This window comes from Scardinius erythrophthalmus (assembly GCF_964197995.2).
Source record: "Scardinius erythrophthalmus genome assembly, chromosome: 8".
NCBI lineage: Eukaryota > Metazoa > Chordata > Actinopteri > Cypriniformes > Leuciscidae > Scardinius > Scardinius erythrophthalmus.
The window spans coordinates 5,912,600-5,932,176 of NC_138228.1; the positions used below are offsets into that span (position 1 = coordinate 5,912,600).

Genomic DNA, 19,577 nt, shown 5'->3' on the forward strand with positions numbered 1-19,577 from the left:
GCTTTCCCAACAGCCTAACTGCAAATTGCATTTCATCTGGTGGTTGGTTCTGCGATGGCCATCTTATTCAAGCAGTGTGAGCAGCCGAGACCTTTCTGAGCTCTGAAAACAGCGCAAATATTTTCAATTTGCTGACCGCTTTGGCCTCCGCAAGAAATTCTCAGCGAGTATCAACATCCTAATTAGAGGCTACTGCAGGTCAGAGTCGAGCAGAAGATAAAAGCCAGGCGTAGCAATGAGAGTGACCTCATGAGCGCTATGACCAAAGCCCAGGTCGACTTGTGTGGAAGATATATAAACATATATTGTGCTTTTGAGGATATCAAACATTGCAAAAGGAAATGGAGGGATCAGTGGGATTATTACCACATCTTTACACTGGCTCGGCTGTCAAAACAACTGCTGATACAAAAGCAACTTCCATTTGGATACTTCACGGGCCATTTACACCAAAAGGCTAAGCACAAATAAAAACAGTGCTGTGTATCATGTGATTGCGCATATGTTCTGACATGTGCATCTGTTTGAATGAGGGTTTGGCCTCTGGCTTCTGTGACATTACTGAATCATGCATCTGTACAGTCATTCTAGCATGCGTGGTTTTCACAGGAACAGACCCTACTCCAGGAAGCAGACCTGAATCATGAGCGTGAGACGCATTTAGCAGGAATAATCATGCAGGATAGTGTGGCACAGGCCAGCGAACAGAGGCAGAGGGAAGGCAGGAACAGGAAGAAATAAACAATGCTGTTTTTAATCTGCTCTGTGTGACCGCCTGCTCCTTCATCCTTCATCCTTCATCAAGCAACGGCACATGCGTGAAGGAAAACATTTGCAATACAGGGAGAGGAAAGCAACAGAAATTCTACAGTAAATCTGTCATTTATAGGATGTGACCCACAGTGTTAGGGAGTACTTTCGTGACATGTAATCTAATCTCCAACAATGAAAGCACATGGCGTCCAGTGTTGTTTTGGACACCATTGATTTTCATTGTATGGGCAAAAAAGGTTAAATATTCTTATACCATACAGTTTGAAACAACATGAAGGTGAGTAAATAATGACAAAAAAATATGGCTCAAAATATCCCTTTTAAATGTTCCTCTTTTTTCACATATACACAACTCAACAAAAGTTTGGGGTCAGTGAGATTTTTTTTTTTTAAGAAATTAATACTTTTATGCAACAACGAAGCATTAAATTGATCAAAAGTGAGAGTAAAGACATTTATATTGTTGCAAAAGATTCCCATTTCATGTAAATGCTGTTATTTTGAACTTTCTATTCATCAAAGAATCATTAAAAAAAATGATCACGTTTTCCAGAAAAATATTAAGCAGCACGACTGTTTTTAACATTGATAATAATAAGAAATGATAATAATATAATCTTGTGACACTGAAGACTTCAGTAGGCCAAATGAGCCCCTGAAAATTTTATCATCACATTTTAAGTTACATTCGTCATTCAATATTAACCAATTTTTCATTCTGGCTTTGGCAACACATAAAGCCGCATTTTTGTAATAGCATCATGCTACTCGAACAAAATTTAAGTCAACCACTTTCAAGGACCTATGTTTGTTTTCACATACTTTCTAGTCCTTGAATCCATGTGTCTGAAATTCAAGTACTTTCAAGCAGCCTGGGAACCCTGAGTTGTTTAGTTATTAAAATTCATTCATTTAAATTCCTATTCCTAGTCAGAGAAATACTGCTCTGATTAATATATACTGCCTATCAGCTCACTTAAAAATACACTGCAGCTTCAAACTAGTTAGCTACTTTTTTTCACAAGGATACCTTGACTGAAGTTTAATTTAAATAGCTTGTTACTGGCAAGCTACATTTTTAAAGTCCCCTCCTCAAACTGGACCCAGTTGTGCAAACCAGAAGATCTTTCATTGCGATCTCTGCAAATGGGAGCTTGTTAGATGCCTAAATCATATAATTCCATTAGTCTTTTCAAATTATACTGAATAGCCATAGTGTGTAATACTGCTGAATGACTCTGTTAAATCCTACAAAAGACCCTATATTAGTGAAATCACCACAGAGCTGAATCAGATTTGCTGAAAGGGGAAGTGCAGGATAGGGCCCATAGTATACCACAGCTCTGAGTAACTCGAACGCCTCGCAAAACCTAGACCCTTCACTCTATACACAGGAAACTCAAACCTCCTGCTCATGGAGGAAACAACAGCCGTTTCACCGCATCACTTTCCTGTGGGTGTACAGCTTAAGGACGAGTGAAAAGTAAAATGGAGAGCTTCCTTCATTTATTTTTAGTTGTGAATAGGTCCATCTTCCTCTCTCGCAAACCCGACAAACAATTCTCATGAGCGAGGACAAACCGCCTCAGGAATGGGTACAAGCATCAAAGAGCATATTTGTGAACATGAGCACTGTATGTATGTATGTATGTATATATATATATACACTGTATAGCTATATATGAAGAGTTCAGATGCAAAAGCCTCTAAGTGCCATCTGAAATTTTCTTCTAGAATGATCTTTTTTTATCAAGCTTGTATATTTAAGTTCCGTCATTTCACTTAAATGACAATTAATAGGTAGTTTTCATTGTCATTTAAGTGAAATTACTGAACTTAAATATGCGAGCTTGATAAAAATTATCAGGCTTTTGCATCTGAACTCTTCATATATATATCATGGAAGTATATCAGTGTTTACATTTTTCATATCACCTGCTGGATTACTGCATGTTGTGCACCAAGTGCAGATCTAATTTCATTGGAAAAAGCTCTTCGTGTACAAGCACCAGTATGACATTTTTATCAGATAATATAACAGTGAGGTCAAACATAGTATTTAAAGGATTCATGACATGGATTTTTTATTTTTATTATTTTAATATGTTCCTTCAGGTTTACCTATAAAGTTAATAAAGTTTTTTGCACAATATATATACAGTATATATATATATATATATATATATATATATATATATATATATATATATATATATATATATATATATATATATATATATATATGGAAATACGATTATTTTCAACCTTCATTCTGACTCTCTGTATGAAAAGATAAGTTTTTAAGGGGCCATTTTACCATATTATTCTAATGTACTGTCTTAATTATACACACGCTGATTTGTAGCGCAAACAGTTTTACAGTTTACTGCAGTTTGATATATTCTTCTCGTTATTTCCCCAGAGCGCCTAATAAATCGGAAGTCTCGCACATTTACAGAAAACACTTGAAAAATAAGATGGATAAGGACGAGGAATTTTTAAGTTATGAAACTTGCAGGATGTTTTAATGGTACAATGGTGTCTTGTATGTCAAAAGATCAAGGCAAATTTGATTTCTTATGTCATGACCCCTTTAAAGGGGTTCATAAATGGCATTTTTTTTTATTTTGTAATGTTTCCTGAGGTATTTTTGCATTAAAAACTGTTATCATTTAGAAATAAAAGCAATTTTATACCCTGTTTTTATCCCTTTGATTTGAACACTGATTAAATAGAAAGGTCTTTAAAATAAAAGCCCACTGCTGTGATTGGGTAACTTTGCATATGAAATATGTATTACATGAGAAACTCTTTTGAAAGTTTTTAACTATTACAGCTGCCAAGATGAAGTAATCGTGAAAATGTTGATTACAGCATTATATTTAAATCTACTCCCATTGCATTAAAAGTTACAGTGCTGAGCTTTTCCAGGAAGTCACGTGATGATATATTTGGTCGGAAACAGGTCATATTGCCAGCTTGAAAAAAAAAAGAAAAAAAAAAGAGCTGTTTTTTGGAGTAACAAAGACGTTTGAGCTCAGAAACGTATTGAATGTTCTCATCACCTCTTAAATGTCAAAAATTCATGACCCCTTTAAATACCATAACTTAATGTATATGTAAAAATACAATGGTGATAAATAATATTTATTTATAAATATTTTTGCCCTTATGGCAAATGGATATTTTAACCATTAAAATGGGAGGGGGGCTATGTCAAACATTACAGGTAAAAAAATCCTAATCATGACACTCATAATTTAGTTGTGCTGCTGTAGTGCAAAGAATATTTCAAGAGTCATGACGACAGATGTTTTCTTTAATAAACGGTTTATATATCTGCTTTAAATCATGCATGTCACTTACATCAACAACAGGTCCTTTGACATAATTATTTCATTTGACATAGCCATGTATTATATCTTACGATCTAAGGTTGAGTAAAATGTATTTATTCAACAAGGCCATTTTTTACTCACATTTTGGCAAGTGTTCATTATGGACTGGAATTTCATAAAACCCTACTAATGGTAACACACTATTCAAAAAGTAGTAGATAAAATTGAGGCTAAATGAGCCTATTAGCGCAACAGTCTCAAGCAGATTGCATTGTTGTTTTTTGTACTGCTCCTAATTGCACACTGACAATATATGAACATCTGTTTCACTGCAACAACAGAATGCAAACCATTAATATGCATGTCTGTGTGTTTAAGTTAGTTACTATGCAAGTCATGGAACTTGGATAAGGAAATGTACAAAGACATGATAAACAAATACTGACCTTTGACCTGTGCACTTCTCCATCATCATCCTCTCCACCGACGCCCAGGATCTTGCGAGTCTTGAGTCGGCTCACCAGATCGGTCTGACTGTGTTTCTTCATCAGAGGCGGATGAGGTTTAGAAGCCATTCCAGAAGTCTACAGAGGAGAAGAGGAGTGAGAGAACAAGATGAGATCTGATTTGTCACTTCATGTTCTCGTTTGCACTGGGAATGGAGTTCTCATTCTTCTACTAACAAGACACGATCTTTACTATGCGCAATCCTCTTCCGCACAAGGCTGTCCTGACCAACCAGTGAACCTTATATGAGGCAATGGATTACTCAAGAGAATAAATCATATTTTGCTCTAAAAAAGGCAGTAAAACAACATCACATGAGGTATAACAAGTCTTGACAAGATCCTCGGTTCCTGTGGCACATTTGCAGTCAAATTGGGCACAGCACCAAATCAGCATATTATAATGATTTCTGAAGGATCACGTACTGATTTCTGAAGGATTATGGACTGGAGTAATGGCTGAAAATTTTGCTTTGGTATCACAGTAAAAAAACAAACATGTTAAAACATTTTTAAATAGTAATATTGTGAACTATTGCACAAATTCAGGGTGAAGGTGAAGGCTGTTTTGTTTTCGACACACGCAATAGACCAATTACAAAAGACTGGGCCATCTGACCAATAGTGAAATACTGTTAATTTCGCTAACAAAAACTATGAAATGTTTGTTGACATGACTAAGATGAGATGATGACAAGACGACAATGCGGTTATCAAACAATAACTGTGACATGCAATATCTTTGACGAAAAAAGACGAGACTAAAATGTAATAAAAATAAAAAAGTTTTCCAAAATCTGTCTTTATATTTGTCGGGAAAAATAAAAAAGGGGAGACATAATATTACAGACTGCTATACAAGCCTCTACTAGTATGTTTGCTGTTTCCAGATCTCAATAGTTTAAATCCCAAATTAGTTACCATTGACTTCACAAATTCCCACTGACATTTCTCAAAATACCTTCTTTTATATTCCAAAGAACAAAAGAAAGCCATACATGTTTGAAACGACATGAGTTAGAAAATTTTCATTTTTGAGAGAACTATTCTTTTTATACCCATTTAAATCCTAATAATCACATGGCATTATTTATGCAGATGTAACTGCAGTGTAAATATATCTGAATACCATGCAGCTTCTGAAAAAAGTAAATCATGGCCATTGTAGCCTAAAAGTTTATGTGTAATAAATTCTATGTTGAATCAAATAAAAAAAATCTAAAGCCACTTGTAATGTCTATTTGATGCTTTTCTCATTTAACACAATAATGACTTTAAATGATCTTCTGGAGGTAATTTCTCAGCAAAATTTGATGTGCGATTAATTAAGATGAATTAGTCGACACATCATGTAATTAATTTTGTGTGTATGATAGTGACAGTGAATCTCTGTGAGGCAAAGGATTACTCAAGGGAATTAATTATATTTTCCTCTCAAAAAGGCAGTAAAAAGAAATCCTTAGAAGCTCCTTAGTTCCTGCTGCACGTCTGCGGTCAATTCGGGGTCAGCACTTCTATAGAGAACATGCATATGAACGTCCTGACATGAGGACACAATGCAACTTTATATCTCGCAATTGTAGATTTATTTCCCATGTTTGCAGTGCAATTTTCTGTTATTTGGACATTACTTTTCACATTTGTGGCCCTGGACCACAAAACCAGTCACATGGGTCAATTTTGTGCAATTGAGATTTATACATCACCTGAAAGCTGAATAAATAAGCTTTCCATTGATGTATGGTTTGTTAGGATAGGAGAACATTTGGCCGAGATATAACTACTTAAAATCTGGAATCTGAGGCTGCAAAAAAATCTAAACATTGAGAAAATCGCCTTTAAAATTGTCCATTAATGTTGGCGATTGTGCTGCATTCACTTACAAAAATAAATGTTTTATATATTTACGGTAGGAAATTTACAAAATATCTTCATGGAACATGATCTTTACTTAATATCCTAATGATTTTTGGCATAAAAGATAAATCGATAATTTTGACCCATACAATGTTTTGTTGGCTATTGCCACAAATATACCCGTGCGACTTGTGACTGGTTTTGCGATCCAGGGTCACATTTGAGATATGTGAGACCTTTGTTCCCCAGTGATGTTGTTTTTGTAGAAAAAGGACATCTGAATGTCAGATGTAGACATGACTATAGCATGTACTGCTTGGTCTGCAGGAACATTATATCTCAGGTGACTTTCAGTGTGTGTACTCCAGTCACCTGCTCTCGTGTACTGGACCGCAGAGGTACAGGCGGCGAGTGCTCCCCCAGCAGAGGGAGAGAGGAGTTCAGTGTCACAATCGATTAGGAAAAGGATGAAATGTGTCTGAGGCTCCAGCACTACTGAGCCAGAAGGTGTTCAGGAAGCTGCAAGAGCAAAAGTACAGTCATCACCGGTGTGCTCTTCAGACAGCAAGATGTAGAAGCACATCAAATAAAAAAAGCAAAGCAGTATTCATTTGAAGATGTCATTAGACCAGTAGATAAAATAAAAAAAATGGAATAAAATCATAGATGAATGCATTGATGAATAAATAAATCAGTCACTGCAACACATTGCAATCATTTTTGGTCACTCTGTCCAAGACTGATAAAACCTACCAAAACCAACAGATGAAACATATTCAATCATAGATATACAGGCTACTAATTTAAAGATAGAACATGTAATTGAAATGCTGTGAATAATAAAGTTATGAATAATATAATAATTAATAATAAAGGTATCCATTTGAACTGCACTGTTTAAAACTGTACACACACAGAATTTACAATATATAATTAATATATATATATTACCAAGTTTGGGGTCAGTAAAGTTTTTTTTTAAAGAAAGTAATACTTTTATTCAGCAAGGATGCATTAAATTGATCAAAAATTAAAGTAAATATTTTTTTCCCCAATCATTTTCTATTCAAGATTTGAATTTTAAAAAATGGTTCCACAAAAATATTAAAGCAACACCAAAGAACTTTTCCTCTTCAGTCGCCCTACAGGTTGGAAGCGGAATTGTCCATTACCGCTGTCGTAATCATTTCGCCGCCCGCAGCCTACTGTCGCACGCACGCTCGCTGTTTATCCAGCACCGGCTTCGGAATGAACGATGTCCACAGACAAGGTAGAGTATGTTGCATGATTTTATGAAAGTATGATGTATTGCGACATCAGAAACGAAGAAAAACAAAATAATGACTATTGTAACGCTTGCCGTAAAGCAAGTCAAATTTGTAGTTTCTTATGTCTCATTCGAACTACAGAAACGCTACCCGATCTGGCAAACTTGCATAGTGCGGTTATAGGAGATATAGGGCCACAAAGCAAATGCAGAAGTGCCTTTCACCCTGTTACGACTTGATGAACCACTGAAACGATTTTGGAAACATTATTTTAAGGTAAAAAATAATCTTTAGTGTTGCTTTAAGCTGCAACTGTTTCCAAAATAGAATGATTAGAAAGATTTCTAAAGGATCTTGTTACACTGAGGAGTGTTGCATGTGCAATAATTCTTATTGGTTCATTGAACAAACACGAAAAACAAACAGCTTTGCGCATTATCAAGCAAAAATATTGGCATCTGCATTTAAAAAAACACACATCAGCTGATCATCACAGCAAAACAATGAATGGATTAATTGCATTACGGAGCGATTCAGCCTGTGTGAATTTAACATCACAGATAAGAGGCAGGCAATGGGCCAAGCTGCCCTCAATCAATGTACAGCAAATCACATAAACGAGCAAGGCGATGCCATTCAAATGCGTCGTTCCAATGCGTTTCTTGACATGAGGCTGCTGGAGTGATGCTGATGCAGTTGCCTAGCAACCCCTCAGATTGCGCATTTGGCACCCTCCCTCATTATCGAAAGTATATATTCTGTGACAAGGCTCTGTTCATCTTGACAACTCACCCCATTGTTATTCTTCTGGCGGTCAAATCAAGCCTTTGACGCAAGTTAAAGATCTCGCGGCCGTGTGCGAGTTTTAGCGTCTGGCTTTGTCAGGTTAAAGGCTCCATGTGAAGCTGAATTTTTAAAGTGTGGCTACTGTATATAGAATTCTGAAGCTAATGACAGATGGAAAGATGAAGCTAAGGCTTCTTTGTTCATTTAAAAAATCATCCAGACACACTGGGAAGACTTCAGCATTTGGTGGTGAGCATATAAAGGAGGAATTAAATATTAATGGATTTGCTAAACAGCAACACACTGCAACTGCAGGGAAAATAGACAAGTATGTGCTTGTGTGAGAAGTGTGAGAATGAAAGAAATTTAGCTACAGGACAAAAGCCCACCAAAGCATTTCTCCTCAGCATCAGTATGTTGGGGATATTAAACATGTATACAATATGACAAAGAGGATGATCATGATGGCATGTGATCTGAATGGAACTTTATAACTTCAATCACGTCATGGACAACTTCATCAATAATCTAGGATAACTCATGTTATAAATAAATTATTTGACTTAATATTAGAACTGCCAGTTAAGCCGAATGAATGAAACAAGAAAGCAATCATCATTAGCATTAATTAGCCCTCTGTTGCTACATAAAACTGCTTGTGTGAGGTAAAAAATAATACACAGCCCTTGCATCTTATAAATATATAATACAATAAAATGAGTGCTAGGCTATTTCTCATATAGTCATATGCATCTCTGGACACACAAATGTTCATATTCAATTAATGAATATGTTAATAAATGTTCAATTAATTCATACACATACATTATGACATTTTCGTTATGGTTTTGTAAAAAAATATTAAATATTTACTAATGCAAAAAGCAATTTAAAGTAAGAAAAAGGACTAAATTGGTTCCAGAGCCCAAAAATTAAAGTTAAAATGAATAAATTATCAAATAATTGCATAAACATACAAATAAATAAATGAATGAATGAATGAATGAATGAATACGCAAATGAAAAAATAAATAAATAATTTAATTAATTAATAATACGGTCACACTTTATATTAAGTGGCTTTAAGTACTATGTACTTACATCGAAAAGTAGGTACAATGTACTTATTGTGTCCATACAGCTGTAATTACATGCAGGTATTTTTAAAATATAAGTACAATGTAAAAACATGTATGTACACAATAAGTCCATTGTATCAAATGATTAATTTCAGTGTTAGTACATAGTAGTTAAAGCCACTTAATATAAAGTGGGACCAATAATACTTACAGCTGGTATTAACGTGTCTCCCGAGTCCACTTGTAACTGGATTTCACTTTAGGTATTTTACCACCTGCAAAATGGGCTTTCAATAAAACTTCCTGTCAGAAAAATAGGCAGAAAAATAATTAAATCAGAGGTGCTAACTGACTACAGAAAACAGAGAAAAAAAGCTGTTGTCTTCCTTTTGCCAAATAGGTAGGAAAACTTCAACACCCATAATGCACTGGGCATGTTGACAAAGGTTATTTTTGTAAATGAAAACTCAAACTAAGACTAAAACTATTGGTCAAAAAACATTTTCACAAACTAAAATAAACTTTATTTTACTTTATTTTTTAATTTAAATGCGCTAGATGGACACGTTGCACTTTTTCAGCGTCTCGCACATGAAGCTACGTTCTAAAAACGTGGCACTCAAGTTAAAATAAGTTCAAGTTTTAAAAAGACGCGTCTCGAGACCTTGCACTTTTTCCTCATTCCACTGTCCTCGTCTCGTGGCAGAAGTAGCAGTAGTAAGTACCTTAAGTAGCAGAAATGGCCATCATGTCTAGACCCTAAATGCAAATACAGCTGCACCTTAATTCCAGGTAAGATAACCATCTAAAAACTTAATAATAAACAAGATACCACACATATTAGACAGGATACCACACTGAGCAGAAAACGAAAAAAAAAAAAAAAAGGCATGTCTAGCCCACAAATGGACGTACATTTTCAGAGTAGAAGTCAACAAAATGTCATGTAAATGAGTATAACTGTGAGTATATGATATTAAAAGATACAATATATAAAAAGCGTAAATTGATCAATACAAGAATAATATGTTTGAAAGGACTAATCATAGAAATAACCATAAAAGAATAATCTGAATAATCATAATCATCATACACATTTTTTTTATACACGTTTAACAAGATTTCATCTATAATATGAATGAGTTTGAATGAATAATTTTTACTATTATACTTTTAAGCTGCATTTGTTTGGTTCTATGTTCAATCTCAAACAATTATTTTATTTTTATTATTAAGAAGTTTGCACAAGAGTTAACTGTAAACTGCAAACAATAAACTTTGCTGAAATTAAATGTCTAACTGGAAGTGTTCTGTTAACTCTGCTAAACTATAATTACTAAAACTGAAACTAAATATATAAAAAACTAAATAGAAATATGTTCACAAAATAAAAACTAAACTAAAACTATTAATGAAACGAAATTTATAGGAAATTTGAAAATTATATTAAAATAAAAACTAATTTAAAAATGCAAACCTATAATATCCTCGTGACAAGATGCCAAAGCAGAGTCAAATACCGCCTTGCTTTAGTAGGAAATACTTCTTAGCAAACTTTTAATCATACTGGTGTTGACTTGTATTGTTCCCGGGTGCAAGAATTCAAAGAGTAAACGTTTAGCGGGAGTGAGTTACTTTCAGTTTCCAGTGAAGGATCCAGCTCGTTTAGGACGAAGGCTGCAAAGAATCAGAAATACAGAGAGAATGCTGTGACGGAAAATCTGAAAACCTCAGTGTTTGTAAAAACCGCCCAAAGCAAAACGCCGTCGCATACAGGTCCGAAAGCTCATGCCATAGTGTTTCATTTTTAACATTATGCTACCCATACTGCTCTGTTAATAACCCTCTGTCTGTGGCCGGGGACACAAATATTCAGAAGTATAATCTGTAGTATTCACAAAAGCCCTGGGACAAAAGTCATCCGGCAGACTGACAAATTAACGTGAATTTCTCGGTAACAAGGAGAACGAATAAACATTGTTCATTAAAATATACCACCAACATTGTTACAATACAAAGCGGGTTGAAAATCTGCGACACTTTAATACATCACTGCTACGGATGCCAAACAAATATTAATTGAAAATAAAAAAATAAATAAAATACTAAAACCTGTATATAAAAATATAAAACCTAGCTGAAAAATAAATGCATAATTAATGTATTATATCTATAGACTGGCAAGACAACCTTTGTTGGAAAAACCATTAATAATTTTCAAGAAGCAAAGTGACTACATCAGTCTCAAAGCGTGAATGGCATTCGTCACCCACGACAACATCTTAATTAAAAAGTCTTTTATCAAAGCACCGTCTAAATGCATTTTATACACAATATAATTGAAATTTGCGCATTTTAACAAACAGCTACAACTCGATGTACGGTTGCTGGTCCATTAGTCCTGAACGCTAGGACAAAGCATGATGCTTTTATTTCCTGAAAGCAACTGTCAGACATAGACGTGCCTCTGATTTAGGTGTTCATTCTTGCAAATGCATCTCTCTCATTGCTCAGTGAGATCATGTTCTCCATTAACATTACAGCTGAAATTATTTTAGACTAAGGTTACAAGGCCATGGTCGACGCTAACACACTTTCTGGAACAAAAACAAACAAACACATTTATCCCCATTGACGACCATTCAAAAATATTGTAAATTTTGGCACAAATTACATTTCCTATATTTCTAATATATATTTTATTAGTGCCTAATTGTTTAGTGGATCCTAAAAGCATGACATTTTTGTTTTTACTTTAGTTTTTTAAGTAAAAAACAAATTACAAATAAAACAATGGCATTTCAGTACAAATTCATTGTTCGCTTGGCAATGTGGCTGATACTAGCAATAACATTTCAATGTGTGATTTTAAATGTGTTTCTGTTAATATTAACAGATTTGGCAACGTGTTGCCTCACAATTAAACTTAATGGTATTTTGGTAGAAATTCATCTTTCACTTGGTAATATGGCTGATATTCCCATTAATCAGGGTTACACATTTTCTATTTCAAAATTCCATTCTTATCCAGACTCAAATATCCAAACCTATGTGTATATTTTTATGCACATATTTAACATAAATGGTTCATACAACATTATTTTCAGCATTATGTTTGATATATACAGTCATATGTAAATATTTGTATTTTCTCTGGGGGTTTTTTCATTGGTGATCTTGAAGTGATAGCATGCGCTAAAATGGAAGAGGGGCAATAGTCTGGAACCACAAACATTTTTCCATACTTGGTTTTCTTTTTTCCATATGCCTCTGGTCATTCAATGTAAAATCTGGTTCTGGAAGCAAAACCAGTTGAGAACCATCATCAGATTACACCCAGAGTCCATTGGGTTGCTACAATAATTGCTGGCATCATGTCATCCTCTTGACAAAGTCAGGGGGTTTGTGAGAAAAGGGCAAATAAGCTGCAGGCTAAAAGGAACAGGCCTCTAATTGACAGCTTGTGACAACATGACAAAAACAAAGCAAGGAATCTCCTCCTAAAGCTAACCAGCTGCTGGACGAGCACAAGCCGGCACAGAAGTTATTAAACCCAGTAACACACAAATGTCAAACCGATAGCAGCTTTTCAGTTCATTTACGTCTCTGGAGCCGCGCACATGACATGTGGACAAAAATATATATACCGTGGCCAAGAATACGTTCACTCGTTTTAGTTAAAGCGGGGCCATGAATTATGAATTTATTTCCACGATTGTTTAATTCATTCCCTCATTTTAGTAATTTGTGGGCATGCTGAACTAATTCGTTCCCTCGTTCTGATTTAACTTAAACAAGGTAATTGATTATTAGCACGTGGCCCAATTTAATAATTTGGCATGTTCTTTTTTGTTCACTTAGGGGTAAAAAGAAGTTTGGTATAACTGTTAGTGAACAATTAGATGATATGTAAATATGTGCTGTGAGTTTCCCTTCAATAACAAAATAAACAAACAACAAAATGACAGTGGTGAGAAAACAACAGCAATTAAGAAAGCATCTGATCATAGCGACGTAGATACCGACCAAGGTGGGGTTGCTCGCAAGCTCTAACTTGAATTGGAATGTAAAGTCCACACAAGAGGCTTAATAACTAGTTTGTAACTAACTCTGTACTTTATACGGTTGCACTATTTGTTCATAAGGCTAACGTAGCTAGTAGGTCGTAAGCTCTATGTTAAAGGTGCTCTAAGCGATGTCACACGTTTTTTAGGCCGAAATATTTTTTGTCACATACAGCAATCATCTCCTCACTATCCGCTAGCTGCCTGTCCCCTGAACACACTGTAAAAAAACGCGGTCTCTGTAGACAGCCCAGGCTCCACAAACGGCAACAAAAACAAACTGGCCCAGCCTGGACCACGAAACATAACAAACAGTGTTCTAGCCAATAACCGACAAGAATGATTTGGGGGTGGGGGTTGGGGGGTTAGTGCGTGTGCACATGGGGGGGGGGGGGGGGGGGTGGGGAGTGGAGGAGAGAGAAGTATGAAGAGGTAAGTTAGCTAGAGGAGAGATGTCCTAGACAACGACAACGACTAACGTTAAAAATGTTATATTCTTGAGAATTTCGATATGGCCGACACACGACCAAAGAGACGACATTCCGAAGAACAAATAGCCAAAGAAGAGGGAAAAGGAGAAGGAACGCGCAAAGTCCCGAATTCATGACTGTTTCAGGAAGCACGGAAGAGAGGGGGAGGGGACGGGATGAGGAGGAGGGAGGGTCGAGCTAGCCTCAGTTTTGTTTGACAATACTTAAAACGTCAACAAGAAGTGACGTCACCCAACATCGCTTAGAGCACCTTTAAGTAATGCGTAGTCACATAAAATGACATATACCTTCAATGATCCAATAGCAGCCTTCAAATACATGAGAAGAGGTTGTTAAAATGCTGTGAACTTCAGTTTATCCTTCATTCTAGCATCTTTTGCCTCATGTCACTAATGGTAAAAATAAGCTTCCATGCATAAAATACAATACTACTCAATCATGAATAACAATATTTAAATTATATGCAAATAATACCGAGAAACTGTATTTGAAATTAATAAGGATCAATAAATAAATACTGATTCAAGAAATTACATTTATTTATTATGACTGATTTTCATTTACATGCACAACACTGAGTGATGCACACAGAGACGACGAGTTTGTGTTGAAGAGCCGCTAACAAAGTAATTTATTCCCATAATGATCCCTCTCTTAAAATGTAAGCGAGTGTAATTGTAAGCATTGTCACACAGGTCCACATAACTGAAGTCTGTCGGGTAAAATAAGAGCTTATTGATGCAGTTCAGTCAGTCTGCTAGTTTATTACAACTATCACTCCTGTTCGGAGGCTTCCCAGAAATATTCAGTTTGTGTAGTTATGCTTCAACTAAGTTTAATGATGCAACGCAAAAATATTTAGTAGTGCAAGTTGTAATTTAGTGCCCATTTACGTCAAACCTACGCTGTAACTTACGCACAGCTGGTGCAACCGGCCCCAAAGCACACCGACCAATTACATAATTGCCACGGACCGATGGTGGTTTACCAGCCGGAGCAAACTTTTCCGGGAAAGGTCACTTTTGCAAGCTGCTTTGAACTCCTGAAACTAACTTTTTTTAGGCACTGAAGAGCTCCTTGTATGGCTACTGCTACACAAACTGAATTTCTCTCAGTAAAGCAAGTAAAGCTAAAGATTTCTTACACATTCAAACTCAACGTCTGTTAAAGATAGACTGCAGGATGAAATGAAAATCAAAACTATACAAGTGGATTAAAATAACTAATGAGGTGCTCGGTTTACAATGCTGTAGAAAATGTAAAGCTGTGGACATTTATCAACTAATGGTTTTCAATGTATACATTAATTTGACATACAAAAGGCATGTTTTACTCCATGTTTACACAAGCGTGTCTCGGCTTGCGCTGTGTAAGCTTGCAGAGCAGTAAATGTTGCAGTGCAGCTGCTGAAGAGACCTCATTAAAACACACTCTATCATCTTCACAACACACCTGTTGCATCTCCATCTCTCTCTACACATCCATCTGGGATGTACGTTACAAGTATTATCTGTGCATCAGTCACTTATGGTTTTGTTTGTTATGGTTTGCTTGACTCCATGTTTATTTACATATTCATACTTTATATATAATGAATGATTGTACCGATAACTGATTCAGCAGTGAGGTCTCCTCTCTCAGGATTATATCTGTTGCCAATGTAAAATTTAAACCAGCTATTTTTAAGATTACAGACTTGTGGATTTAAATATCTCTTGCACTCATTTTAAAGGTCAGTTTTGTAAGGAAATCTCTGCCAAGAACAACAACATAAACGTTTGTAGAGACAGAATAAGGGGAAGGAGACAGACCACTTGTGGGAAAATGTATGGGAGAAAACAATGCTTAAATAGCATGATGTAGGAGAACATGGAGGTCATACTCGAGAAGAAAAAAAAAAACACTTCAGTTTTTCAACAACCAAAAAACAAACTGAGCAAAAATAAGCAATTTTGGTGCAGTTGCTAATCTGTGGTGTAGTCCTAATACAAAAAGTTGTTTACTATATAGCATTTGTTATACAATGTATAACGAAATAGTTGCAATTTAGCATGTAATTAAAGGGGTCATGACATGGATTTTTTTTTTGTATTATTTTAACATGTTCCTTGAGGTTTACTTATAATGTTAATAAAGTTTTTTGCACAAAAAGACTGTCATTTAAACACAAAGCATTATGAAATCATTTTCTTACAGTGTCATTACAGTCAGATTCAATAAAGTCCGCTGCTTCATCTTTCAGCAAAAGTTTCAACAAAACAAAATGCTCCGAACAAACATAATCCTTCGATGCGATCCGGGAGGAACGGGACACCATTAAAATAAACCATCCACTTATTTCCGACGCTGGGATCCTTCTGAAGTCTGTACAGACACAAATGTGCCATTTAAACTGGACGCCTCAAAGCAAACGTTCTTTCACTCTTCCAATTGTCCTGTTGTTGGCAGACTCAAGTGTGTGGAGTGTCAGAAACTGAACGTGCATCAGTATACTGTATCAGTGTAGACAGCATCTGGGTTTATTGATGTGACACTCACATCTAGTGTAGGCAAATGTCAGCCGTTAAGCGACTGAACACCAGTGGGCGTGGCCTATGGTGTGATGATGTAAAACTATTCGTCGAGGTCTTGCTCTGGAGGCAGTCATATGCAAATGTATTTGCCTGTGTGACGTCACAGATCCCGCAATATCAAACAAGACGTTTCTGGAGCTTGATTAAATAAATCTTTTGTTTATAATGCGGAGGACGTTTTAATGGTACAAGGACCTCTTACATGTCAAATGTTCAAGGCAAATTTGATTTCTCATGTCATGACCCCTTTAAAACCCCTTTTATATGGGGCATATAAGGGGGTAATTTCCCCCATTTTCAGAAATGAATTTCAGGCCCTACAGCAGACTGCAGTAATAACATACAATTATTAGAGTGGTGGAACATATTTGCACAAGGCTACAATATATATTTAATTAAAGATAGTAAATTCTCTTGATTACTACTACAGAACTTCCAGTTTCAGCAATCACAGCTTTCATAATTAAGGAAGCATTCATTCTATAATTGGTATTTTTATTAGCATTCCGTCTCTCATTCTTTTATGAACATTTCACAGTAAAATGCACTCATATGGGTGGCACACCTAGTACTACACATTCGCAGTTTTAATGAATTATGTAATTGTCACAGCACTGATTTCACAGTCACTCGTACAGAGGCCATGAAAAAGACATCAGCAGTGATAAACTAAATGGCATTTCATACATTTGCTGCATCAGGACAGTTGTGATGAGTTTTTCTATCTGTTTGAGCTTGAGGAGCTTTCCTGCACTTGTCTATTTACACCAATTCATGGTCTGTCACAGGAGCTTACTGTGAGTGACAGGCCAAAAAAGTGGAACGTTCTTGTTGATGCACCCAGCTGAGACATTGGCTCCCTCGGCAGAGCTCAGCAGTAAACATTACCTACATTTACACAGAAACACAACTGAGAGACTAAGTGCAAACTGCGTTGTGTTGGTGCACCTGTAAGACAAAGCATTTTAAATGCAGAAAGTAAACTAATCAAATAATAAATTATGTCAAATTCAGATCAGTCATGCAATTGTATCAATTCAATTCCATCTTATTTGTAATTAAAAATGATGTGTCCAGCTTCTAGTGTCCTTTCGTTGGAAAATCTCTGTTTTCTATGGTGCTGGATGGTTACATTCTTGTAGGCTCTGTTTACATTCACTTTGGGCAATTCGATCACAAGACCATCTGACATTTACAGCGGATATTAAAGTGCATCTCAAATACATCTCCTGAGCCCACTTGTGATTGGATTTTACTGAGGAGAAAATCTCTGATTGTGACTACATGACCTTATACATCAGCAAATGACTGCAAACAAGCAAATAAATACATAAACAAATATAGCCGCAAGCAGCAGTCATCGGGGACCAAGCACCAATGGCCCATGTAAATGATTAGTGATTCAACTGAAACGTATCTTATGTTGTGGTTTTTATAGCAAAGTCCATCTTGAATCTTCACTGAAAGCTAGGGTTTGATCAAAATATATTTGATTTATGTGTGGATTTATATTCAACATTTAAATTTAGATAAAAAACATGGACAGGACCATTTCAAATAATGTGAAGTTTTGCAGCTCAAAACTTTATTTATCTGAAGCATTTATCACAAACGCCCTTCTCATTTTATAATTTATTTCTACTGTTTATGTATTGCCTTCTAACCTTATGCTTGCCGTTCAACACATAAGTGTTTACTTTATTATTCATACTACAACAAAAAATAAGTGTCTTTACACTTTATAGAATTTGTATAATATATATTATTGTGAAGAAGACATAAAATTGTCCCTTCATTTTAAATGGACAGCAGTATTTTTAATGTGCTATTGTTGGGGCTTAAAGCAAGAATTCAGAAGAAACGAGAATTTTGATTCTGTCCCACACGGTTGCAGAATTATTAGCTAAAATTTAACGTTGCTTATTATAACGCCACCTTGAGTCCAATTTTCACATAATTTGGTACATATATTCATTTTCACACAATGTACAAATATATCCATTTTTGTAATGGTAGGGCATTCAGATTTGATGTTATTAGCCGCTGAAATTTGATTGGCTGCTGGCGGTTATGTTTTTTGAAGTATCCAAGTCATATTACAGCATATGTAAGGATGTTCACCAAAGAAGATGCATACCAATTTTCAACTTAATGGATCTTTTGGTTAGAGTTATAATAGTTTTTTAGTTGTAGCGCCCCCCTTTTGGCAGAATTGTACTAAACTTGGTGTGCGTCCTCAGAATTTTCTGTTGTCTTTGTGTGTCACATTTCGTTAAGCTTGGACATTGCATATCATATAGTTTACATCAACTATACATATAGTCACATTTTTATATCGCAATATCTCGATATAACAATGTACCGTTACACCCCTATTTTCAGGGTTTATTGGTTACTGACTGGTTCAACTTAGTCAAATAATATCAGTGAGCTTAACTGAACATGCGATGCTACTGCATCTGCTTTAGGAAAGAAATGAAGGAAACTATTTTATTGTGAATTATTTGGTATTATGTAAATGTAGTAGCTGATTTTTGCATGTTGTGTACTGATTTCTCATTTTCATTTCTCACTCCCAGAGGAACTCATTGTACCTCAGCTACCTGCACGGAACATATATCTTTGTACAATGACAAAAACAAAATCAATGCAAATGCAAAGTCGATCCACGTCACACTGAGCCAAATGCACAGGAGGTGGATGCGCTAACAAATCCAGCCGAGTCTCTTGCAGGCAGTCAACAGGTCTTGTATAAGATCATCCACTGACATTAGATGTCTCCCCTTTTGGCTGATAAATAATACACAAGCTGTCATTTGGTTTAATCAACAGACCAGCGGT

The 19,577-nt window shown here is 35.7% G+C and overlaps 1 protein-coding gene across 6 annotated transcripts in view; it reads right to left on the reverse strand.

Moving 5' to 3' along the window:
* Positions 1–19,577, reverse strand: part of tp53i11b (tumor protein p53 inducible protein 11b) — a 56,934-nt gene that overhangs the window by 15,214 nt on the left and 22,143 nt on the right. For 3 of the 6 annotated variants that reach the window (XM_081371833.1, XM_081371835.1, XM_081371838.1), the window contains exons 2-3: positions 6,848–6,994; positions 4,559–4,696 (exon numbers count right to left, since the gene is read on the reverse strand). In XM_081371833.1, coding sequence (XP_081227959.1) covers positions 4,559–4,687 — 129 coding nt within the window. In that variant the 5' untranslated portion in view covers positions 4,688–4,696; positions 6,848–6,994. Of the gene's footprint in view, positions 1–4,558; positions 4,697–6,847; positions 6,995–9,819; positions 9,912–19,577 lie in introns of all 6 variants that reach the window. The other 3 variants (XM_081371834.1, XM_081371837.1, XM_081371836.1) reach the window with 2 other exon arrangements.